Source organism: Eptatretus burgeri, chromosome 12 (assembly GCF_056783735.1).
Source record: "Eptatretus burgeri isolate ZD-2024b chromosome 12, Ebu_testis_v1, whole genome shotgun sequence".
NCBI classification, from domain to species: Eukaryota; Metazoa; Chordata; class Myxini; order Myxiniformes; family Myxinidae; genus Eptatretus; species Eptatretus burgeri.
Window position 1 is genome coordinate 100,115,302 of NC_140972.1, and position 27,500 is coordinate 100,142,801.

The window sequence follows — 27,500 nt, forward strand, 5'->3', positions numbered from 1 at the left end:
TTGGAGCGAAGGAAGAGCAGCAGATATTGTCAGGGAAATTTGTCAAAATCAGATCCAGAAGAGATGGAGTACCATTGGTTGAGATCCGGTTCGGGAAGTTGACCGATTGAGTCAGTCCCAATGAGTCGCAGAAAGCTTTTGCTGAGGTGCCATGGCAGGTGAGAGAGGTACCCACACCTAGCCAACTGGCGTGATGACAATTGAAGTCACCACATAAGAGGAAGAGAGAGTTTGGATGAGAAGATAGAAGATGGTCCATGTTTTTGTATAGTGAGGTGTAGATGGAGTCATCACTGTTCAGTGGACGGTACAGTACACATATTCGGTGGACGGTACAGTGCATCCATGGCAAACTGTGGTTTTTAAAAGTTTTAGGTCAGAGATGCGATTTAACACAATTCTTGATGGATGCAATGAAGGCGAATTCAGAGCATGGAGAGAAGAAGCGCTGTAATAGTTGGATTTTTTAGGCAAGGAATGAAGGAGAGCTCGAAATAAGAGCAGTCTGTTAAAATAGCAGAAGAGTAGTGCATTGTGAAACAGTAAAGAGTACCACATGTGTGAGAGAGGAAGATGAAGCATTATAAGATCGTTTTTGTTGTTAAAAATAATGTATGAGAGAGTTCAACAGATTAGGACATGGAAGTGTAAAAAAAAAAAAAAAAAAATTCGAGGAAGAAGACGAGGAGGTAGTTAAGAGGAAGAAGAAGAAGAAGAAGCAGAATCGGGAGAAGGGGAGAAGGTGAGCGTGTTGTTGTTGTTGGGTGGATATATATATATATATATTTTTTGTTGTTGTTAATATTAATATATGAGTTCAACAGATTAGGTCATGGAAGTATAAAAAAAAAAAAAAAATCGAGGAAGACGAGGAGGAAGTTAAGAGGAAGAAGAAGAAGCAGAATCGGGAGAAGGTGAGCGTGTTGTTGTTGTAGGTTTTTTTTTTTTTTTTTTGAGATAAGAAAGAGATTAGTTGGGAGAATGGGGGATGTTTGGAAAGTGGGAAGGATCAAAATTGAAGGTAATGGGGAGGATAGAAAATGAAGGTAATGGGGAGAAAAAACAAACAACAACAAAAAAAAAAACGATCGAACACCGAGTGGAACCGGTAGGCCTCAAGCACAGGTAAGAACGTCGACAAAAATACTCACAAAATAGCACGATTTTTGAAACAAAACCGAACTCGCAACACACAGTAACATGTAGGTGAGAAAATTAAACAGTTAAAACGGGACAAATAACAGCCGGAAACTTAGCTTTGAGAACGTCAGCAGGGAGCCCCGAAGGAGACCTCTCGCTGCTCAAAACCGGAACCGGAAGTCCTATTCGTCTTCTTCTTCTTCTTCTTCTTCTTCTTCTTCTTCTTCTTCTTCTTCTTCTTCTTCTTCTTCTTCTTCTTCTTCTTCTTCTTCTTCTTCTTCTTCTTCTTTTTCTTCTTCTTCTTCTTCTTCTTCTTCTTCTTCTTCTTCTTCTTCTTCTTCTTCTTCTTCTTCTTCTTCTTCTTCTTCTTCTTCTTCTTCTTCTTCTTCTTCTTCTTCTTCTTCTTCTTCTTCTTCTTCTTCTTCTTCTTCTTCTTCTTCTTCTTCTTCTTCTTCTTCTTCTTCTTCTTCTTCTTCTTCTTCTTCTTCTTCTTCTTCTTCTTCTTCTTCTTCTTCTTCTTCTTCTTCTTCTTCTTCTTCTTCTTCTTCTTCTTCTTCTTCTTCTTCTTCTTCTTCTTCTTCTTCTTCTTCTTCTTCTTCTTCTTCTTCTTCTTCTTCTTCTTCTTCTTCTTCTTCTTCTTCTTCTTCTTCTTCTTCTTCTTCTTCTTCTTCTTCTTCTTCTTCTTCTTCTTCTTCTTCTTCTTCTTCTTCTTCTTCTTCTTCTTCTTCTTCTTCTTCTTCTTCTTCTTCTTCTTCTTCTTCTTCTTCTTCTTCTTCTTCTTCTTCTTCTTCTTCTTCTTCTTCTTCTTCTTCTTCTTCTTCTTCTTCTTCTTCTTCTTCTTCTTCTTCTTCTTCTTCTTCTTCTTCTTCTTCTTCTTCTTCTTCTTCTTCTTCTTCTTCTTCTTCCCCGTTAGGGGTCGCCACAGCGGATCCATGAACCTCTTCTTTGGCCTTCCTCTTCTCCTCCTGCCTGGCGGCTCCATCTTCAGCATCCTTCTCCCGATATACTCCGCTTCCATCCTGTGCACATGTCCAAACCATCTCGATCTCACCTCTCTCACTTTGTCTCCAAACCATCCTACCTGTGCAGTCCCTCTATTATACTCATTCCTTATCCTGCCTATCCTCGTCACTCCCAACGAGAATCGCAGCATCTTTAACTCTGCCACCTCCAGCTCCGCTTTCTGTCTTTTTGTTAGCGCCACCGCCTCCAAACCATACAACATAGCTGGTCTCACTTCCGTCTTATATACTTTCCCCTTCACTCTTGCAGCTACCCTTCTGTCACAGATCACTCCTGCAACTCTTCTCCACCCACTCCATCCTGCCTGCACTCTCTTTTTCACTTCTCTCCCACACTCTCCATTACTTTGGACAGTTGATCCCAAGTATTTAAACCCATCCACCTTCCCCACCTCAACTCATTGCAACCACACCATACCACCACCCTCCCTCTCATTTACGCACATGTACTCCGTCTTACTCCGACTGACTATCATTCCCCTTCTCTCCAGTGCGTACCTCCACCTCTCAAGGCTCGCCTCAGCCTGCTTCCTACTCTCCCTGCAGATCAATATGTCATCTGCGAACATCATAGTCCATGGAGACTCCAGTCTGATCTCGTCCGTCAACCTGTCCATCATCATTGCAAACAGGAAAGGGCTCAGATTCGATCCTTGGTGCAATCCGACTTTTACCTTAAACCGGTCCATCATTCCTACCGCACACCTCACCGCTGTCACACTGTCACACTGCGAACATCAACATTCTCAAAGCAAACATCGCATCAGTGGTGCTCTTTCCTGGCATAAACCCATATTGCTGTTCACAAATCGTCACCTCTCTTCTCAACCTAGCTTCCACTACTCTTTCCCACAACTTCATGGTGTGGCTTAACAGCTTTGACCCTCTGTAATTTCCACAGCTCGCAAACATCGCATCAGTGGTGCTCTTTCCTGGCATAAACCCATATTGCTGCTCACAAATCGTCACCTCTCTTCTCAACCTAGCTTCCACTACTCTTTCCCACAACTTCATGGTGTGGCTTAACAACTTTATCCCTCTGTAATTTCCACAGCTCTGCACATCACGCTTGTGCTTGAAAATCGGAACCAGTACATTTAATCTCCACTCCTCCGGCATCCTCTCACTTTCCAAGATTTTATAAAACAATCTGGTTAACAACCCCACTGCCATCTCTCCTAAGCACTTCCATGCCTCCACTGGTATATCATCTGGGCCAACCGCCTTTCCACTTTTCATCCTCTTCATAGCAGTCCTCACTTCATCCTTACTGATCCACCCCACTTCCTGATTCACTATCTCCACCTCTTCCAACCTTCTCTCTCTCATTTTCTTCATTCATCAGCTCCTCCAAGTACTCCATCCACCTTCTCAACACACTCTCCTCACTCGTCAGCACATTCCCATTTACGTCCTTTGTCACCCTAATCTGCAGCACATCCTTCCCAGCTGCACATCCTTGTGGCCCTCTGTCTTGCCAATCGGTATAAATCCTTTTCCCCTTCTTTTGTATCCAACTTCTCATACAGCTCGTCATATGCCTTTTTCTTAGCCTTTGCCACCTCTCTCTTTGCCTTTGACTGCCACTCCTTGTACTCCTGCCTACTTTTTTCCTCTCTCTGACTATCCCACTTCTTTTTCGCCAACCCCTTCTTCCTTGTACTTTCCTGTACTTCCTCGTTCCACCACCAAGTCTGCTTATCTTCCTTCCTCTGTCCAGATGTCACACCAAGTACCTTCCAAGCTATCTCCCTCACCACTTCTGCTGAAGTTGCCCAATCATCCCACCCATCTTTACCACCATCCAACACCTGTCTCGCCTCCTCCCTAAATTCCACGCAACAGTCTTCCTCCTTCTGATATAAAACTATCTGTATCCATATATAACAGACACATTATCCTTGTACTTTGATTTTAACTTATTACAGTAATAGTCATACATTAACGACTTTGATAAGTCAAGAATTAATGTTCCTATATAAATAGGTTTATCCATTTCAATACTCTTTTTTTTCAAACTAGTGCATGGCTGTACGTACAAAAAAAACAAAACAATCCGCGTGCCAGAAACAACAACTACACAGGCCGTTCCTTCGCTCCCGCGTGCCCGTACGTGCGTGCCCATACGTGCATGGCCGTACGTGCAAAAAAAAACCTTTCAAACCGCGTGCCAGAAACAACAAATACACAGGCCGTTCCTTCGCTCTCCCGTGCCCGTACGTGCGTGGCCATATGTGCAAAAAAAAACAAAAAAACGTTCAAACAACTACACAGGCCATTCCTTCGCTCTCGTAAACGACGACGGAATTGGAGCATTGTGTTTATCTATAAATGCGCATAAGAAATCAAGAAATTACTAGAATGCAGTAAGTCATCACTATCCGGAAGTCCGTACGTTGTAACCCCTAATGGGGAACGCGCTCTAACTTCGCCATAACTTGGGAACCACTTGTCTGATTTATTTCAAACCTTGAAAAGGCAAACAAACAGAGATTGCTGGAATTATAGATGGAAGATAGATACTGTGGGTGCAAAACGCCAAGCAAGATGTCCTGTCATTGGTAACTGATGATCTCTTCCCCAACGGCCATGCCTACGCAGCAACATGTCCTGTCATTGGAAGCTAAATGGCACCCTTTCCCCAACGGCCACGCCTACGCAGCAACGTGTCCTGTCATTGGTTTGGTAAATAAATGGCCATAACTTGGGAACCACTTGTCCGATTAATATCAAACCTTGAAAAGGCACATACTAAGGTCCCCAACAATATACCTGGCAAGTTTCAATTAGATCGGACCAGTGGTTGTCGAGAAACAGCAGACACACACACACTGCTGGAATTATAGATCGATGAATCGCACAAAAGTTCACTGAAAACACCTCCGCTTGTTCAAAACTTGGTCGATTAATTAACGTTGAAGTCTGTTTCCAAGATGTAGCAAGTCTTATGTTTTGTCGATTCCAAACATTTTCCATAGTCTTTCCAAATACAGCATTATTCATTAATTTATAAAAGTCCTTCTCAAACTGTGTTTTTGCTTCTGTTCTCCTTTTTGTATTAAGATCAATATACTTCTTTTACCAATTACTTTGTTTAAATTTCAAAATTCGATGAATTTTCCTCACTCTCAACCCAGCAGATAAATATTGTCTCAAGTTGCTTTGATGCAAAACATAACTTTCTTTATCGTTTAATGTAGTAAGTAGTTTTTCTGGAGATTTACCTTTTATATTAAATGACTGTTGGTAATCACTTAACCATTCTTTTCTTGGACTTTCTTTATCAGGGGCATAATGTAGGTCTTTATGTTTATGATGAAGTTCTTCTGGATATTTTAAATCAACCTCAAAATAATATCCAACTGCAGCTTCATCCAATTCTTTTTAAGAGGAGACAACAATGTCTTGTAAAACTTTTTCATAATGTTTTTCTTTAACCCATTTAAGTTTTCCATAAGGTAAAGATTGAGACATAGCCCTCCCATACAAATTGTTAGCATCATAATGCATCAGGTAAGAGTTGTTCTCATTCTTATTATAATCAGGAAGATATTTATTATTTGCTTTAGCATATCGCTTGGAACATACTTGAGATATTCCTCCTCTTTTAACCTACTCTATCATTAAAAGCATATCAAAATCATTGATTAATTCCAAATTTTGTTTTGTCATTTTTAACATCGCACTCCAAGCCAAACCCGCGGCTGTGTAATAGTGAACGTGGTCTAATCCATAAGAATTTTTATCATGACAGACTGTTCTAAAAGTTTCAAACACATCAGCTAATAACAATACATCAGTTTTAAGATACAAATCATGATATTCTCCAAGATTCTTGATATTAAACTTCTCCCAAACCTTCTTAGCTTGTGTATAATCTCTATCGGAAATATGAGTTTTATTCAACTTGCCATAGAAACTTTCCCTTGAAGGAAGTTGTGTTTCTTTAAACTTCTCAAATGAATCCAAATAGTCATATGGATATATTTTCTTTTGTGATAAGAGATCAATCTCTTTTTGATTTGAAAAATGTGATATAAGATTCGGTAAGTTTTTAATACTGCAGTAGTGCGTGCGTGGCCATACGTGAAAAAAAAAATCTTTCAAATCGCGAGCCAGAAACAACAACCACACAGGCCGTACATTCGCTCTCGCGTGCCCATATGTGCATGGCCCTGCGTGCGTGCCCGTACATGCAAACCAAAAGAAAAAAAACTTTCAAACAAACACACAGTCCGTTCCTTCGCTCTCGTAAACGACAACTGGATTGGGACATTGTGTTTATCTATAAATGCACAGAAGAAATCAAGAAATTATTAGAATACATTAAGTCATCACTATCCAGAAGTGGTGCGTGCCCGTACGGAATGTTCACATGCATTCCACGAATTATCGCTTGTATTCAAGTAATAGCTGCTGTGATACTTACACACACAGAGTTAATTAAAATCAAGTTTACCTCCCTGTCTTTGCTGGCCATGACATTCACTGCCATTGACCATTGCCACTCCTATGCCACGATAACTAATGCACCGATTCCCATCGTAACCGGCACGGCCCGTGACGTCATCGTCGGCCGGCCGCGCACTGGCCTACGCAGCCACACCTACGCAGCAACGTGTCTTTTCATTGGTTTGGTAAATAAATTGCCGCAGCAACATGTCTTGCCATTGGTTTGGTAAATAAATGGCCATAACTTTGGAAACACGTCCGATTAATATTAAACCTTGAAAAGGCACATACTCAGGTCCCCAGCAATATACCTGGCAAGTTTAAATTGGATCGGACCAGTGGTTGTCGAGAAACAGCAGACACACACACACACACACACACACACACACACACACACACACACACACACACACACACACACACACACACACACACACACACACACACACACACTGCTGGAATTATAGATAGATTTCATGCTCAGTTAGATAATGGACTTGCCATAAACTTGTATGTGTCAAGAAATCTGATATGGGTTATGGGGGATGTATGAATTGTTTTTGTGAATGAGATGTATTTTTGATCTGTTTTAGGAATGGCAGAAATATCTCCAGATGTCTTTGAAAGTTCATTCATAAATAGATGTGTGTCATAGTGAGCGTTGTTGTGAAGAAAGACAGGAATAAAGTTTGGAGGCTTGTAATTAAGATTACAACTGGAATGAGCTGGACCTCTATATTTACCAGTAAGATGGCAGTGATCCCTAACCTTGACTTCTCCCTCAATTTTCACCTCACAAATATGACAGATACTGTTCTTTCTAAATTCCTTTTTCTCTCCCTTTGTTAATGACATTGGTTTATCGGTTTTAACCATTATTTCTCTGAGTCTTATACAGTCTTTTCCCAATCGTCTTACAAACTCCTCTGAGGCATCTTCTCCTCTATAAAGTTCTAACTTCTTGTATTTATCACCAACAGATGATTTGATATAATAACAGAAACCACAAGGAGTATGTTTTTGATATTTATTTGTGTATGATTTATTTGGATTTGGAGAAACAGTATCTATCTTTTCAAGGATACTTTCAAAATCAGCATCTATCACAAACGGATGTTTTATAGATATGTTATAATCTTTGAATGATATGTTTGAGCCTGCTTTTGGTAAATTGATTACGGTTGATTTATGATTACAACAACCTTTCGAATGTTGATTTAATAGGTCTTTTGTGTGAAAGAAGTTGAGACATCTCTTGCAAGGACACATTTTACATTTTCTCATATAGTTGTGATTTGGTTAATCTTGAAAAATTTTTGATGAAAGCATAATGTGATTTTTCCTTTGAAGTAAAGTAGAGAAGGTCAATGTGTTTTTCGTCATTTTTATAGTTGTTTCAAATTTTTAATATCTGAACTTTGTTTGTATCTGTTAATCCATATACATTAACAGATAGATTATTCATTTTCTCAAATTTAGGAATATCTCTCAATGACATTGGAAACTTTAAATCTTTAACATTTAATGTATTGTCGTATTTCTTATCATGTTCGACCCTTTCAGGATTCCATTGTGGAGGATGTAAGTGAGCAATAACAGACCATAGAAAACATTTATTATCTTTGTTTTGAATATTAACAACCGCTTTCTTAAGTTTTATCTCTTTTGGTAAATCAATATAAGAAGAAGCCTGAAGAGGATCTGATTTTAAGATGTGTATATCTAAAAAGATTATTTTTGTAATAGCAAATCCACTACGTACTACAGTGTTGTCAACATCTTGTTCTTGTCTCTGGAGTTCATCGTAAACATCACATCTTACAAAATCTTGAAATGATGAGATAAAGTGAGGGTTTGTCCTCATATAGGGAGTAGTTTCATCACCTTCTCTTACCATATTCAATTTTACTCTCACATAAAACTTAAAAGTTTTCATTTCACTTCATGTGTTTTTAATTATCGTTTCAATACTTTGTTTAACCATATCAACAGCTTCAATGATTGAAGATGGTCCAGGGTCTTGAAAGCGAAAAATCTTATTTTTATATGTCCTTTAAATGCTCCATCAGTGTTTTCAATGGAGAATTTAGTGGACCTTCCCTTTCTTCATTGTTCTTGTGTTTGCGTGATTGAAGGTGTTTATTATAATTTTTAAAAAGAATATCATTATCACATCTCTCACAATGTTTTGTTTCTTGGTCAGGTGGAGATATTTGTCTGAAAAGATTGAATGTGTGTTTGTTGGTTTGAAGGTGTTTTTTTTTACAACATTTATATTTATGATTACAAACATCGCAGTCCATTGTATTCACCATATTTATATAATAAAACTTTGCTTAAAATAAAATTTTGTTTAATTTATAAGTGAATCTGTGCTTAAAACCATTTTATCCTCCAACTTTTTTCACTTAATAAATACAATGTATCAAGACACAAAGGACAAGTTTCAATCAATCCCTTCATTTGTAAAATATACTGAGAAATATGTCAAGGATGTAAAATTGAATAAAGATAAATATAACAACTATTGGATAAAAAACAATTATGGTAAATAATATGAGTTCTTCAATTTCCTTCAGTGGAAGGGCTTTTAGTATATCTGGAAGAACAGCAATTAAAGTAGCTCTCACAAAAGTTTCTCCTCTCCTTCTGTCAATATATTCAAAACCAGAAAAAGCAATGAAACAAGAAAAAGTATTCAAAAAGAAAAACCTTATGGATGAAGCTTCAGAAAGAAAAGATAAGATCATCTGTAATATGCAAGGAGAAATTTGTATTTTTTCAACAACCCTAAATATGTAAATCCTAATGAAATAAAGAATGTTAATATATCAGGTGAAATGACATTTTGTTCAATAATAAAGGACCATATTTAGATTACCTTTAATACAAAAAATATAGCAGTTGAATCTGTAAATGAAAAAAAAGTATATCTATGTAGATGGTAATGTTTTTTTTTTCTACTTAATTAAATACAAGTCATTATTCAACTGAAGATTTTGAAGATTATGAGGGTGATGACAGTTCTGATACCGAGAGTTTGTGTTCAAATGATAGTTATGAAAGTAGTTTTATATATGATTGTGAAAGTACCGAAGATGATACTGAAGATGAATTTTATTTGAAGTAAAGTTTTACTTTTTAAATATGAATGGTATAAGAGATCATGAGCCCCTTGAATTCCCTGATTCTCCATACAACAAATTTGAGAATTGTCCTGCATGTGATAGAGTGGGATTAAACACAGAGTCAAAAACCTATAAACAATGTATATTCTGTGATTATCTTCTAATTAATGATAATAAAAACATCTAAAAAGGAATATAATTCTTTTAGATTTTCATCAAAAATGAATTACTTTACAAGATTGATTGGATAAATGAATGTAAAGTATGAGGGTGATGACACATCTTTCCTTACAATGGAAGAAACTGAACGTATTAGAGAAATGTTCAAAGGATTGTTGTTGTATATTATTTACGATTGCCATTTTCAGGGAAATATCAACACAAGATATTGTACAAATAAAATAATGGATTATCTTGAAATTCAACCCAAACTTGTGATAAAACAGAGTTTCTAAAAAAAAAAGCCAATAATAAATTAAATAACCTGTTTTCCAAATATATAAATGTATGATTTTTTTACCCATTTGGGAAAATAAGATAAAATTTAACAACCATAAAAATCTTCGAAATTCATTAAGATGTCTCATAGTTGGTTCAAGCGGATGTGGAAAAACCTGCTTCTTTTAAAGATGCTCCTTACTCCCAACTTTTTAGATAATTTAAAAATTTTTACAAAGTCAAGTTTTCAACCTGAGTATCAACTACTCTCACAAGGTTTTAATGCTGGTCTTCAAAAAGAAGATATAATCGGTTTATTTCAACTTCAAAACAAACGAAATGATTGCAACATTGAAGATATAATACAACTATTTTGTGATACACAGAGATGAAAAAAAGAAATCAAAACCAATAACTTGTATTCTTAGTAATAATACGGATGATATACCTTCTCCCCAAGATTTGGATAAATCAAAAGGGAACCTTGTTATCTTTTATGATTGTGTTAATTAAAGAAACCAAACGGTAATGGATTGCTAATACACAAGAGGGAGACGTTCTTCTTGTAATTGTATTTATCTTCATCAATCATACTTTCAACTTCCTCGTCACTCAATAAGAAACAATGCTAATACTTTTATTTTATTCAAGTTAAATTCAATAGATATAAACAATTTTTGGAGAGACAATTGTTCTACATTATGCAGGAAAAAGGAATTTGGGGATTATATGAAGCACATGACTGAAAAAAAAAATATATATATATATATTGTTGTGAAACAAGATGAGATCTTGAGGGATGTATTTTTTTATTTTATAAATAATTGCATCAATAAATGACAACAACTATCATAAATCTTGTGGGTAAATCTGCTTCTGGAAAAAAAAAAACTTTCATAAATCAAGGTTCTTGTATAGTACAAATGAGAATATTTTAAATTTGCTTAAAAAAAACACCCCATGATACGCATTGTATCTACAACAACTAGAGCAATAAGACTTGGAGAAGTAGAAGGTGAAGATTATTACTATATTTCAGTCGAGGAACATATGCGATTCAGGAATGATGGTCAAATATTTCAGGAGGTTTCCCTTGGTACAACAAAATATTCACATCGTAAGAGTGAGTTAAAGAAACTAAAATCTGGTGGTCTTGGGATATTAGAAACTAATCTCGAAGGAATGAGACAAATTATGAAACATCTGAGTGGTAATGGGTTAAGATTTTATCATTCGGTTTTGATGTTGATGCAGAAACTCAACGCAAACGTATGAAAAGCAGAGATACAATTATTAGTGGAGAAGAAATTACAACTCGTATTAATGTTAATAAAGAATTTGATGAAATATTTAAAGAAGAGGATTTATTTGAACACATCTACTTTAATGATGAAGAAAAGGAAAATTTCCCTGTTGACCTTCATAATTCAGTGAATGATATTTTCCAATAAATAAATGGATGCGAAAGAAAGAGTAAGAAGATTTAAGGAGCATCAAGAGATGGTTTCAAAAGTTGTAAAACAACAGGAAGACATAAAGAAGAAACGCAGACAGAAACTAACGGGTGAAGAAGCCTTTGAAAGAAAACGAGAAATTTTTTAAACCACTTTTAAAAACTTCCCAAGAAAAAATTATTGATGCTTCCACAGTTTCCACAATAGAATATACTCCTAAAAAACTTCAAATGTTAAAAGATTTCAGTCAAATGATGGAGGAAGAATTGGAGCATATAGGAGAATTAGAAGATGATGATGAAGGATTATTTCAACAATTGGAAGAGATTAATCAACCCACTGATTATGTTGTGCATGCTCTTCAAAACAATGAATATTCAGTGGATTCAAAAACCAAAGCAGGACTCATTCCAACAGAACAACCAGCATTATTTCATCTTGTTCAAGAAAAGGTATTGATATTTAATGATGAATTAAGGTTCTTGAGTTCTGCGCAACCCCCTGTTAAACTAACTCCGAGATTAATGTTTCTTCCAACAAAAGATGGAAAACAGGGTTCAACTGTGAGGGATGAATTAAAGTATTTTGATCAACCATTGGATATGGAAAATAAGGATGATAGAGTATATATTGATCTGCTGGACTCTCTTAATTATAGGGTTAGTCTATCTGGTAAAAGTAGGAAGAATGAGAAGGATAAACACATTATTCAGGCTTTAAATAGGCTTGGTTCAGGTGTTAGTTTTCTTCCAAATGACCCATCACAATTCGTTAATGGACTGTTATTGCTCTTCGGCAGTAAGAAGGCTGGAAAATAACAATTGTTTTAATGAAGCATCAGCCATTTTAGACCAGTTGATTAATATGAAAATAATCAATAAATGTCAATACAAAGACATTTTATCTCGTATTAAATAAGGTGAGAAGCACAATCCTGAGTTTTAATTTCACAATAAGCGGCCATACATCTTCATTCCCATACCCACTACAACTTGACGCAACAAAATAATATGAGGCATCTTTATTGTCCATGGAAACTTATAATACCTTATTTAATATAACCGAGAAAAATTACAAGTTTAGTTATAATCCGGGAAGTGGATACAAAACGATAACAGTTTCACCCGGAGCAGATGAGATTTCTCAAATATCTTCCAAAATAGTTCATCTTATGAAAGAACACGGTGATGAACCAAAAAATATTGTTATGGATATTCAAAAGCATACTTCAAAATCAACGATTAAAAATAACTACAAGGTTGATTTCACAATTGATAATTCATTTAGGGAGTTATTGGGTTTCTCCTCAAAAAGATTGAAACGAATGGGACGTTTTACAGTGATGTCATTCAAATATCCTCAGGAATAAATTTGGTATTAATTCACTGTGATTTGATCGATGGTGCTTATGATGATGGAATAAAAACAAATACAATATTTTCATTCAGCGCATACTCCACCCCAATGGTTATAAATTCAATATGGAACCCAAAAATCTGGTTTATCTGCCTGTGTCAGGAAAAAACATTTTCAGAGTAAATTTTAGGATAACCGACCAAGATAATCGCATGATTTCTTTTAATGGAGAAATTATATCCATCAGAATTCACCTTCGTGAAGTTTTCCAATAAATATATACGAAGGTTATTGTGAGGAAACACGAGTTGGGAAAATATAAAATAATTACAGGGGATGGGATGTTCCTTTTCCCCATACTGCAAGGGTGAAGGTATGTATCTTGGTAGAAGATATTATAAACCTAAGAGACGGTGTCAGACATAAATTTTGAAAAAAAGGAGATGGGATAATTGATACTCTAATGGGTCTAGGTTCAACTATTCTTAAACATAAAGACCTAATTGGTTGAACTGCTTCTGCTGTGGGAAATGTAGCAGGTGTTATAACAAGTATAAAAGATGCCCAAAAGGAATCTCATAAATTACAAGCAATAAAGGAAATTAAGAAAGGCAAAACTCAGTTGTCTCCCCAAGAACGACAGAAAATAATTGAAATACTTTTTTTTTCATTTTGTACACCTTGTCGAGGCTCGTGTGAGAGCTAACACACAACGCACAGCAAGGGGGGCATGAGACAAGAGGGGCAGGAGTGGGAAGGACAAAACAGTGGGGAACAGAGACATTGGGAGATCTGTGGAAGGGAGAGGGATGTGGTGGGGAACATGGGGATTACAAGATGGACATTACAGGGACGTTCAGGAAGAAAATCAGGGAATTTGAAGGAGGTGGGTTTGGGTGGATTATCGGGGATAGAAAAGATCGAGGATTTGGATTGGGGATGATAAGAGGTGGTGGTGAAGAGCTGTTTTGAAGGCCTGGAGGGAAGAGTGGGATTTAATAGAGTGAAGGAGTTTATTCCAAAGCTGGGAAAAAAAGAGTAATGAAAGAGTGAAGGTGAGCAGTGATTCGTGATTTTGGTAGTTATACCAGAAGGGGGTTGTTGGCGGACCTTGAGCGCCCTGCGGAAATGTGGTGGGGACAAATCGCACAGAGAGCAGGGGGGGCTAGGCTGGAGAGGGGACGGTAGAAGACAGAAAGACCACCGACCAGCCTGCGGTGCGAGAGTGAGAGGCCCAAAGACTCAGCCTCATTGCCGGAGATGCCAATGATCTGAAATGCCTTGGTTTCTACAGCGTGAAGCCGAGAAAGGTGGGAGGCAGGAGCATCAGCCAAGAGGGGAGAGCAGTACTCCATTAGGCTGTGGACGAAAGCTTTGTTCGTGGTCAGGAGCTCAGGTGGGCCGAGGAAGGATTTGCACGACGGAAGATGTGTCTGTGTCTGTTCCCCACTGTTTTGTCCCTTCCACTCCCGCCCCTCTTGTCTCATGCCTCCTTGCTGTGAGTTGTGTGTTAGCTCTCATACGAGCCTCGACCAAGGTATACAAAAAAAAAAAAAAAAAAGATTCTCAGTCAGCGACTGGCTTTGGAGGCCAGGTTTGAAAGCTTTCCCAGGAAAGGTCATGGCAGATAGTGAGACCCAGAAGCTTGAAAGAAAGGACTTCTTCCAGAGGATTGTTGAGAAAGAGGAAGGGGGGGGTTCTAAACGGTCCTTTCGGAGAGACATAGTGAGAGTGTGAGATTTGTCCGGATTGAAAGACATGCTCCACGTGTTGGACCATTTTGTGATTTTACCCAGATCTGCAGTGAGTGAAGAAGCTGCTGCTTGCCGGTCTGAGGGATGACCGATGGTACGGCAGAGGGTGGAGTAATCAGCAAAGCGATATAGAGGATTTTTTCCAGAGAGTCGGAGAGATCATTGATGAAATCCTGAAAAAGAACAGGGCCCAGAACGCTACCTTGAGGAACTCCAGCGTGGACAGGAAGAGGGGATGAAGGAACTCCATTTGGGGCCACATGTTGGCTTCAACAGGAGAAGAAGTCTGCGAGCCATGAGTGGAGATGGCCTTGCATACCAAAGGAAGAGAGTTTGTTGAGCAGGGCCTGGTGCCAGACCGTGTCAAAAGTACGTGATATGTCCAGGGATACTGCTCGGATTTCGTGTCTGGCATTGAGGACCTCCATATATTGTTGGGAGAGCAAAAGCAGCATATCCAGGGTAGAGTGACCTGATCTCAAACCAAATTGATGATCCGAAATCAAGCCATTGGAGAAGAGGAAGGATTTAATGTCTGAAGCAATGATGGATTCCATAACCTTGCTGATGATTGGGAGAAGGCTGATTGGTCTGTAGTTGCAGGGATCTGTTTTTGTACCTTTTTTATGCAGGGCAGTAATGTTTGCTGATTTACAAGCAGATGGCAGATGACCTTGAGCAAATGAGAGGGTGAATAGAACAGAGAGAGGGTGAGCAAGAGCAGAAGCTCAGTTTTTGGACACGTGGGCTGATGCTGTCTGGAGCGGTTGCAAAATCTGAGTCAAGGTTTGACAGCAAACTCTCCACCTTTTTCGGGGTAAAGGACACAGAGTCCAGGGACAGTTGGGTGCGACTGGGTAAGGTGGGTAGAGAAACCGATGGGTTTTGGACACAAGATTTAGCTGCAAACACCGAGTTTAGGCATTCAGCCTTTTCACGAGTGGTTTCAGCAGTGCGGCCATTTGAGGTAAGGGAGGGGATGGAGGGGGAACATTCACCAGAAACGGATTTGATTAGATGCAACCAGTATTTTGAGGAGGGAGAGGTTTGAAAGTTCAGACTTGAGCTTTGAAATATGTTCTTTTCTTGCTCTTCTTGTGGTAGATACACACTTGTTCCAAGCTTTATGGAAGGAACTGAGATTACCCTCAGTTGGGTTTGCTTTCCATGAGGAAAAGGGAAGTTGTTTCAGGACAACTGCCTGAGCACAAGCTTCCGTGAACCTTGCGGTGGGAGGAAGGGTAGGACAACTGAAGACGAGAGGGGATAAATCTGCGCATGAGGGAGAGTAAGTTTCCTTGAAAGAATTCCCAGGCTGAGTTGATGTTGGAGAAAGTAGCGATAGGAGACCAGTCTCTAAGTTTGATGGCTGCTTGGAGACCCTGCCAGTCGGCTTGAGTGAAATGCCAGACTCGACGGCGGTGAGGTGGTTCTCTGATAACAGCCAGAGATGTCCACTTTGACAAGGACGTGGTCAGAAGAACCGATTGGAGCGGGGGAAGAGCAGCAGATATTGTCAGGGAAATTTGTCAAAATCAGATCCAGAAGAGATGGTGTACCATTGGTTGAGATCCGGGTCGCGAAGTTGACAGATTGAGTCAGTCCCAATGACACAATACTTGGGTCAGGGTTTCAAAAGTTTTAACATCTTTTTCCCTAATACGATGAAAGTATGGAAGCAATTGATAGTATCTATGATTTGGATGATACCATTGTCATCTCAAACTCTACTAAAAAAGAAGATTACTTCAAGGTAAATGCAATAACTGGAACAGACTGGAATGCAAATGGAACAAAAAGTTTTGAAATAAATAATCAACAAACTTATTTGAATCTATCTGAAAGTTTCTTGTTGTGTAAATTTAAATTCACTAAGGCTGGGAATAACACAAACGCTACACTCGTAAATGATTTCCTCTGGAAAATGTTTGATAGTGTTCGTTTGTACATTGGAACACAAGAAGTAGAAGCGGTTGATTATGTCTCTGCATGTGAAATGATGAAATTTACACTATATTCATTCAGTGATAGAATGGGAAAGGGGGCTGTCGAAGTTTTTATTCCTGATATGTCAATGAGAACAAACACAGACCCCGGATATAGTCAAAGGAAAGGAATGTATCATGATGATACAAAAGCAGGGAATAGTTTCACTGTGGCAGTTCCTCTTAAAGGTATATTTGGATTTTGTGATCATGATAAAGTTCTGCATGGTCTTAAAATTAGATTTCAACTGCAAAGGAATGATAATGAAAATAGATTACTTTTTGGTGTTGGTCGTGCTTTTGGTGAGCAGATTAAATTTGTTATTGATGAAATGAGTTGGTATATTAGTGAATATACTCTTCATCTTAAAACAGAAGAGATGTTGAATCGAAGACTTAACTCAAAGAAGCCACTCAATGTATCATACCTTAAAAGAAGATGTCAACACTTTAAACTGAACCAAACCACGTACACGTGGAATTTGGGTGTTCTGGAAGGAAAGCCACAATATCTGTGGCTCTTTTTTTTTTTTTTTTTTTAAACCAGATGGTGATACTGCTACTGATAAGAATAATGCATTGAGTGATAATGCTAAGGTGAAGCAACTTCGCATTTCTCGAGATGGAACATTTTATCCATGAGATAGATTGGAAATTAATTTGGAAAAAATGATTATGCTGAAGCATACAAGTTTTACCAAAAGGTTTATGAAAGCAATAGAAATAAAGAAGCTATTTTGGATATGACAGCATTTAAAAGTCTGTATACAATATATGCGATTGACCTGAGTGCTCAAAAGGAAACTATAAAGTCGAATCGAGTGGATACTTCCCCATACATTGAAAGAGGAGAGAGTGAAGAAGTTGATACATATTGTTTGCTTTTGGAAGAAACAGAATTCCAGATTAATACAGATAATGGTGTTATGGTTAGTCTCACATAATTTTTTTGATAAATAAATGAGTGATAAAGTACCAACTGGGGTATACATTAATCAAATCAATCTTCATAAACTATCATCTTGTTTTCAAAATCAAAAGCCTTGTACGATTAACGTTAATACAATTCAGAGAAAAGGAGCAGTAAGAATTGATGTTTTGCTCACAAGAGAACAGGTGAAAATCTTGAACGTTACTGGCTCACTTAAAATTAAAATGTCAAAACCAATATTGAAGAAATATTCAATAAGAGAGACAAGTGGAGGATTTCTCCCATTTCTAATTCCTTTATTTGCTGGTTTAAGTGCGGCTGGAGCTTTGACAGGTATTTCAGCAGTGGTGAAAATTGGCAACAAAAGGAAGGCTCAACTCCAGGCTCAAAAAGAATTGGAAAGACATAACAAAGAGTTGGAGAAACAAATTAGTGGAAGTGGTGTAATTGTAGATTTTGCTGAAAAACTTGAAAGTCTGCCTGATTAAGCGAGATTGTTCGTTGGAGATATGCTTTCTTCTATCGCACAAGCAGGTGTAAAATTAACTAAAAGGGGTAATGGATTATATCTTTCTAATAAATAAATGAGCATTTATGAGTGGTTTAAAGAATTTGGAGAAAATACAACAACAAATTTACAACTTGTCAAACATTGTAAGAAATTTAAAAATTCATAATGTGGTTATTTGTATGAGAGATGAATTAACAAACTTGCCTAAACATACAACGAATATTATTATGAACTTAGAAGATAACAATGGGAACGGTTCTCATTGGGTTTGTATTTTTAATAGTCAAGACAAATATTATTTTGATAGTTTTGGTCTTCCACCACCTGTTGAAGTAATAAAATTATTTCAGAATGGTGTTTATCAAACATTTCAAGTCCAATAATTAAATTCCAAGTGTTGTGGTCAATTACGTCTGTATGTTATGTTATGAGAAGTTTATCATTTCATTTCTGCTCAACAAAAATACTTAAACCAAGAACAAAGTTCCAAAGTAATCTTTGTGAATATACTCGATGGTGATGAATGTAATAGGAAAATTAAGTTATTCCCCAAAGTAGAATATGGAAAAATATTGTTTGGTTCGCTCTTTGAATGGAATGAAAATATGAAAGGAAAGAAGTGTTTTAATCAGCAAGTCTCAATTTTACATTTGCTTGTATGGGAGGGGGAGGAAATGAGTCTCCTATTTTGGGCCTTTGGGCCTTGAGTCAGAAAGTTTTCCCTTTTTCCCCATTCATTTGAATGACTGCCTCAGAAGCCCCATTTATCCTCTACTTACATGAGTAGACACATCTATGGTGATAATTTCTCAAATTTCTATTACATAAATATATGTGGAAAAATTATGGCCCCAGACCGGGAATCGAACCTAGGTCCTCTGGCAAACCGTACCAGTGCTCTGCCATCTGAGCTATCTGGGCGACCCATTGGCGAGCGGACATGGATGTGTCCCCCAAAGGGGGGAGACCCTCTCGAGAGCAAGCCCTTGTTGCTCCTATGGTTGGCAGTGAGTGCCCCAGAAGCAGTAGGGGAAAGAGAGTGGCACCTGTATATGTAGAAGAATTGCGTTGCTCAGCCAGTGGGTCACCCAGATAGCTCAGATGGCAGAGGACTGGTATGGTTTCAGCGGACCAGGGTTTGATTCCCAGTCTGGGCCCATAATTTTTCCACATATATTTATGATGTTTGTTCTATCCTGTTCATCTCCAAAATTTATATGGTGAAGAAAAAGAAAACCATGCCACCCCACTTCGATCGGACACCTGACCCACGATGTCGTCCTTGTCAAATCAAATGCAGAATGGGTGGCCGATCACGTCTTTGGTGTTTCGCGTTGATGGGATAAGCCTTTTTGTCCTACATGGCTGTGACACCATGTGACCGATGATGTTGAAATTTCCAACCAATCTCCCCATGCCGAGTCGATCATATTAAAAAATTATTTCTCTGAAGCCGCTTAGCCTTTCGATGCGAGACTTTGCAGTGATGATCCACTACTGTTGCTGCAAATATTTTATTTAACGATGACCTCATCAGTCACATGATGTGACAGCCACACATTGGTTTTAAAGAAATATTTAACTTGAAAGTGACTTCATCTGTCACGTGGTTGTGCAGCCACGTTGGTTTCAAGGAAAATATTTAACAAGCTCAAATGAGCTAAGATCCTCGTCCTCTTAATGATGACGTCATAAAAACGATTATGTCATCATTGTGATGTATCAGGTTTGCGATAAATTATCTGTGCTAATGCCCGGCTTGATTCCCGCAAACAACATTCAAACAGCATGCCTAGTTTCGGAGATAATGGTATTGGCGATTTCCATTAGCGGCGATATTATGATATGACGTCAACTTTTTTTCTAGGAATAATTTCCAAAATCGGAGATGGTTACTGCCTGCACGTGGGCTTTCTGGATATACATGGCAAGTTTCACGAAGATCCGATGAAAACTGGGTTGTGAAACAAAAAATGTCAAAAAATAGGAATGACGTCATAAAAATTGATATGACGTCATAGTGATGTATCGTATGTGTGGTAATTCATCTCTGCTCATGCCCTGTTCGATTCCCGCAAACAGAATTTTAAAAGCTTGCCTAGTTTCGGAGAGAATTTTTTGGCGATTTCCATTAGCAGAGATATTTTAATGTCATAACTTTTTTTCTAGGAGGAATTTTCAAAATCGGAGATGGTTACTGTCTGCGCAGGGTATATTTACATATATACGCCAAGTTTCAGGAAGTTTCGATGAAAACTGTAGGCTGTGAAACAAAAAAGTCCACAAGAACAACAACGTGAGTAAGACTTAGAGATCCTCCACGACGATCGAAAAATTATATTTCGGAAACACTGTAGCAATCGATGTGAAACTTCGCAGTTGTGATTCACTGCCCTTGCTCCATGTAACGCAACATGTTTCTTGTTGATCTGTTAAGTGGTTTTGGAGAAAAAGGTTTTTTAATTTTCGGTTTTCAAACCAACATGGCTGCGAAACCACGTGACAAATGGCATTGAAAATTTGGCCCCAGATTTGGTAGCAAATCACGAAGTGTCGCTTTGATCGGATGAGGTTCGTTTTCTATCCAATATGGCTGCCACACCCACGTGACCTGTGACGTCATCATTTCCACACTCTATGCAGTTACATGGTTTGATGATACTTGCTAAATTTCACTTTGATCTGTGAAGTTCCCCTCAATCTGTCCCAGCCGTTCTGGAGGGGATATTTGAAGGTTTCCACAAAGTCGAGGCTCGTCGAGGAGCTATAACATAAAACAGATCAGGACGTAACAGAACAAATGGAATAAAAGAAAGAGGAGGAAACGCACCAACAGCAAGAATGAGGGAAAAATAGAGGGAGGTTTCAAGGTTTGAGGGTAAATTCATGATTGCTGCCAGACCGTTTGACCTATGACGTCGTAGTTATCAAACTTGATTCAGCACGGATTGTCGATCATTTGTGTGCAGTTTCACTTCGATCTTAAAAGAGGTTTTGGCGAAGAAGTTTTTTTTTTTCCATTTTCCTTTTTTTAAACAATATGGCTGCCAAACCACGTGACGGATGACATCGTCATTTTTTCTGTGTTGAAATATTTCCCTAAGATTAACCCTACAAATTCTCATACTGATCGAGTGCAGCATTCTATTTGTCGAATTTTGACCGGGACACCACTTCACCGATGACGTCATCGTCAAGTCACTCTTATTCCCCATGCAAAGTAGTTGCCAGGTGCCAAGTTTACAATTTTTTTCCCCATCTTCCGGTTTAGGAGATACAGAGGTTCAAAGTTTTTTTCTGTTTTTCCAACATGGCTGCCACCCCCATGTGACCTATGACGTAAAAAAAAAAAAAATTCTGCATGATGAGTCGCATCTATGTTCAAAATTTTGTGTCGATTGGATAAGCTTTGGTTGCAGAGAAAAATAGCATGTAAGTACACACGTACGGACTGACAACCTGAAAACACAATGCCACCGGCGACATCGTCACCGGAGACATAATAAATGAAAAAACATGTCGGCGTTGAATCTCCAAAAATAACCATCCAAGCAAGGTTGGAATGACATCACAATACAACAATATATGGTGTCTGACAATTGTGTTATTGCTTCCTACCTTGTTTGGTTGTTTTTTTTTTTGTCGTTTCCAACCCTTTGTGTTTTTTTCATTCATATACGATGTGTTTTTTCTGATATTGAACATGGCCCTCACACTTACTGACATATGATTGTTCAGAAGGGACTGTGCCACCTGGGGTCGAGTTGATATAGGAGTATTTAAAGTCACTTCACGGCTCCTGCTGGTATTTCAATTCAGTTTTTCGAATAATCCCAAAATCGTATTCATTGCAAAAAAATCATTTGATGCTCCGATGAACAAAGGCGACACCAAGACGTTGCGTTGATTTCTGCATGACTATGAACGTCAGTGTCGTGGTGATGTTCCCACTGTATTCGTGCATTCTTGATGTTTCTTGTTTGCTCAGGCTGCTTGGATCGCTCACTTGCTGCTTGTGTGACGCCGCGGTGAACCTGCCCAGCCAAGAAGTGCGTCCTGCCGAGTCATTTGCTCAGCTCCTCATGTTTTATCTGAACTCCAAGTCTGCCTTGCAGCGTATTGCTGTGGCCCTGATTTTCTGCCAGTGGGCAGAGCATAGCAAGGTGTGACGTACTCTGTTTTCTCATTGTACATTTTACATTTACTTTTTGCATGATACGACACATGCGCAGTGTGCATCAAAAACACGAATCGAGCCTTGAATTAAGCTGCGGTGTGAATGTGCAATCTGATGAAGTCCCACGAGGAGAAAGCCTCATGTCTGGATGCAGAGTGATGTTGCCTCTGTTTTGGGACGAAACAAGAATTGTGCATCCTGGGATACCTACTTCTCTGAAGAGGGAGTCTACGATTGGGGTCGTCGAGGAACCAATTATTATCCTTATGTTATTATCCTTATTCAAACGTGTGGAATTCAAAATACCTCCCCCTGCTCAACTCAAAACACCTCACTGCACTGGAAAATGTGGGGACAGGAATACTGTACTGAAAAGGGTGGGGATGTGTAATACCTTCTCCCACCTGGAGCGGCACTACATGATGTACATTTACATGGATAATTTGTGTCCCCCACCCCCTCCCCCCCACCACCACCTTCCTCCGAAGACCACAGGCAAAGATTAAAAACGCCCCTATGCACTAATTGGTGTGTCATGCTATGGTCAGAGTATGTAGCAAATCTGCATATAATAAGTCCAGAACTGTAGGGGTAGCATCACGCACGCACGCACGCACACACACTCACTCACTGATCCTTAAATTATAGTAAGGCTTTGAAGTAAGACACGATTGTTGATCATCGCTTAATTACTCTTCTTCAATGGTTTCTTTTTCTGGAGCAAATGGTAAGTCCTTGCTGCTTGTTATCGACTTCTTCTGGATATTTTAAATCCACTTCAAAGTAATAACCGACTTTTGCTTCATCGAATTATTTTTGAGTGGAGATAACGATATTTTGTAAAACTCATCGTTTCTCCTTTATCCTTTTGAGACCCCGTATGGTAAAGCTTGAGATATTGCCCGTCCATATCGATTGTTGGTGTCGTAATACATGAGATAGGAAGCATCTTCGGTGGGGTTATCATCTAGGAGATATTTATTAACTTCAGCATATCTTCTTGAACAGACTTGTGATATTCCACCTCTTTTGGCTTTCTCCATCATCAACAATATATCCACATCTGAAATTAATTCGTTGTTTAGTCATCTTTAACATCGCACTCCAAGCGAGACCGGGTGCTGTAGAATGATGAGCTGGGTCGAATCCGTATGAATACTTTTTGTGACAAACCTCTCTGAAGGCTTCAAACATGTCGGCTGACTGAACACTGGTCTTGAGATACAGGTCGTGCTGTTCACTAATGTTTTTGTTATTTAACTTATTCCAGATATTTTGTTTATTGATATCCTTTATCATCAATATAACTTTTATTAAGTTTGTTTTAAAAACACTCTTGAGGAGGGACTTGTGTTTCATTATATCTGTCAAAGTTGTCCACGTAGTCATAAGGATACACACCCTCTCGTGATAATAGTTCAATTTCATCCTGATTTGAGAAATGACTGCAGGTTTGGAAATGATGTGAGACTTGACGCGACGTTAGGGAATGGACTGGACATAAATTAGTCGGAATCAACAAATCGAACATGGGTTATGTGCTTCGTTAAACATAATTTGGTGAAGGAGATATAGTTCCGATTTGTATTGAATGGCAGATATGTACCCAGATGTCTTTGAGAGTTCTTGTCTGAACAAATGTGTGTCGTAGTGAGCATTATTATGAAGAAAGACAGGAATGAGAGAAGGAAGTGTGTAATTGAGATTACAACTTTGATGAGCAGGTCCTTTGCATTTACCTGTAAAATGACAATGATCTCTCACCTTGACATCAGTGATTTCATCTTGCCAAATTTGACAAATGTTACAGTTCTTAAACTCTTCTGTCTTGTCTTGAGATAACCTTAAGGGTCTATATTCGTGTTGTATGTTACTTCTGTTCATCAAATGCAGTCTTGCTTCCAAGCACTTCACTAACATTTCAAGGTGCATGTTCTCCTCTGTAAAGTTCTACTTTATTAAACTGGTCTCCAACTGATGATTTTATCAAACAACAAAACCCACAAGGAACATGCTTTTGATGAGGTTTTCGTGTAAGATTTGTTTGGGTTTGGGGAAACTGTGGCTATCTTTTCAGGTTGCCTTCAAAGTCAGCATACATCATGAACGGATGTTTGATGGATTTATTTGTGTTTGCATTTTGTGGTTGAACCTGCTTTTAACATTTCTATTGCCGTTGCTCCATGATTATTATAATTACTCGAATGTTGTTTTAATCTGTTTTTTTCTTTGTGAAAGAAGTTGAAACACGACTTACAATAATAGTAATGGATATATAACGGAACAAGTGTTTGTGAGAACGTCTGTATGTCCAGTATGTATATATTTGTCTGTATGCATGTAACTATCCATCCATTGGGACCATACTTTGTTCAGAGCGTTGGTGCTGCCTAAACAATCTCCTGGGCAATTGGGCACAATCCTGGATGGGTCGCCACTCCGACACAGGATACCAGCATGCTGGCACTCATTTTGCCGACCTCAGAAGGATGACTGGCAGAGTCAACCCCACCTGCTAGCCAAGTAGCCAAGCCAAGCAGGATTTGAACTCAGGACCTTAGGATCCCAAGCCCACCACCCTAATCATTAAGTCGACACCAGGCATGTTCTAGCATATTGCATAGGTTTAATTAACTGTGTGTGTGTGTGTGTGTGTGTGTGTGTGTGTGTGTGTGTGTGTGTGTGTGTGTGTGTGTGTGTGTGTGTGTGTGTGTGTGTGTGTGTGTGTGTGTGTCAAAATATGTGGAGTGTGACGAGGACTCCCCCAATCTCCAATAGATATAAAGTCCTACACCAAGGCACCGTCATCGGGGAGTGCTCGTCACACTCCACCTATTTCAGTTTACCCGTCAATTGCACCACATGCTTTCTGGTTGAATGGTTTGCATTTGCAGGAGCATTCGTCTGGGTGGCAGACAGATGGTTGCTGTTTGCGGATTATGTAATTTTACCATATGAGACATAATTCACGGCCATACTCACCATAACAACTTCAAAGCGCCTCGCTTAACTGACGGGAACACACTGAGATGGGGGGGGGAGGCAGTGCGTGGAAGGGAAGGCAGATGTGTGGTGGACCATCGATTACGATTCATACTCATCAAAATGATTCTGCATAGAATAACAGTGAAGATGGAAACCAAATAATGTCTCAAATCCATTTTCTACTGGTCATACGACTAATAACAACGCCCGGACATGTCCGGAGATAAACATAGTCCAGAGACAAATTCCCGCCCGGACACGTCCTGAGGCGAACTCCCGCCCGGACACGTCCTGAGACGAACTCCCGCCCGGACACGTCCTGAGACGAACTCCCGCCCGGACACGTCCTGAGACGAACTCCCGCCCGGACACGTCCTGAGACGAACTCCCGCCCGGACACGTCCTGAGACGAACTCCCGCCCGGACACGTCCTGAGACGAACTCCCGCCCGGACGCGTCCTGAGACGAACTCCCGCCCGGACGCGTCCTGAGACGAACTCCCGCCCGGACGCGTCCTGAGACGAACTCCCGCCCGGACGCGTCCTGAGACGAACTCCCGCCCGGACGCGTCCTGAGACGAACTCCCGCCCGGACGCGTCCTGAGACGAACTCCCGCCCGGACGCGTCCTGAGACGAACTCCCGCCCGGACGCGTCCTGAGACGAACTCCCGCCCGGACGCGTCCTGAGACGAACTCCCGCCCGGACGCGTCCTGAGACGAACTCCCGCCCGGACGCGTCCTGAGACGAACTCCCGCCCGGACGCGTCCTGAGACGAACTCCCGCCCGGACGCGTCCTGAGACGAACTCCCGCCCGGACACGTCCGGCAACAAACCCTGCCCGGACACGTCCTGAGACGAACTCACGCCTGGCAACAAACCCCGCCTGGACATAACCACCGTCCAGACACATATGGAGACAACGATCATCTGGATATGTATAGAGAGATAAACAGTACCAGTCAAAAGTTTACACACACCTACTCAATCAAGGGTTTTTCTTTATTTTTACTTTTTTCTAAATTGTAGAATAATGGTGAAGACATCAAGACCATGGAATATCACATGGAATTATGTCGAAACCAAAAAAGTGTTCAACAAACCAAAATATATTTTAGATTTTAGATTCTTCAAAGTAGCCACCCTTTTCCTTGGTGACAGCTTTGCACACTCTTGGCATTCTCTCAACCAGCTTCATGAGGTAGTCACCTGGAATGGTTTTCCATTAACAGGTGTGCCTTGTTAAAAGTTAATTTGGGGAATTTCTTTCCTTCTTAATATGTATGAGCCCATCAGTTGTGTTGTGACATGGTCAGGTTGGTAAAAGACCATTATTTTGTCTGTACTGTAGTAGTCCATATTATGGCAAGAACAGCTCAACTAAACAAAGAGAAACGACAGTCCATCATTACTTTAAGACATGAAGGTCAGTCAATCCAGAAAATTTCAAGAACTTTGAAAGTTTCTTCAAGTGCAGTTGCGAAAACCATCAAGTGCTATGATGAAAAAAGGACCCCCCCCCCCCCACAGGAAAGGAAGACCCCGAGTTACCTCTACAACAGAGGATAAGTTTATTAGACTTACCAGCCTCAAAAATTGCCAATTAACTGCACCTCAGATTGTAGCCCAAGTAAATGGTTCACACAATTCAAGCGACAGACACATCTCAATATCAGCTGCTTAGAGGAGACTGTGAATCAGACCTTCATGGTCTAATTGCTGCAAAGAAACCACTACTGAAGGAGACCAATAAGAAGAGGAGACTTGCTTGGGCCAAGAAACACGAGCAACGGACATTAGACCGGTGGAAATCTGTCCTTTGGTCTGATGAGTCTATATTTGAGATTTTTGGTTCTAACCGCCATGTCTTTGTGAAACACAGAAAAGGTGAACGGATGATCTCTACATGTGTGGTTCCCACCGTGAAGCATGGAGAAGGAGGTGTGATTGTGTGTGGGTGCTTTGCTGATGACACTGTCGGCGATTTATTTAGAATTCAAGGCACACTTAACCAGCATGGCTAGCACAGCATTCTGCAGCGGTGTGTGTGTGTGTGTGTGTGTGTGTGTGTGTGTGTGTGTGTGTGTGTGTGTGTGTGTGTGTGTGTGTGTGTGTGTGTGTGTGTGTGTGTGTGTGTGTGCGTGCGTGCGTGCGTGCGTGCGTGCGTGC

The 27,500-nt window shown here is 39.6% G+C and overlaps 1 protein-coding gene across 1 annotated transcript in view; it reads left to right on the forward strand.

Moving 5' to 3' along the window:
- The window catches only part of BTAF1 (B-TFIID TATA-box binding protein associated factor 1), a 242,387-nt gene that overhangs the window by 74,807 nt on the left and 140,080 nt on the right, over nucleotides 1-27,500 (forward strand). Inside the window, exon 15 of the mRNA XM_085849152.1 lies at nucleotides 22,160-22,334. Within this exon, the coding sequence (XP_085705278.1) occupies nucleotides 22,160-22,334 (175 nt within the window). The remainder of the gene's footprint in view (nucleotides 1-22,159; nucleotides 22,335-27,500) is intronic.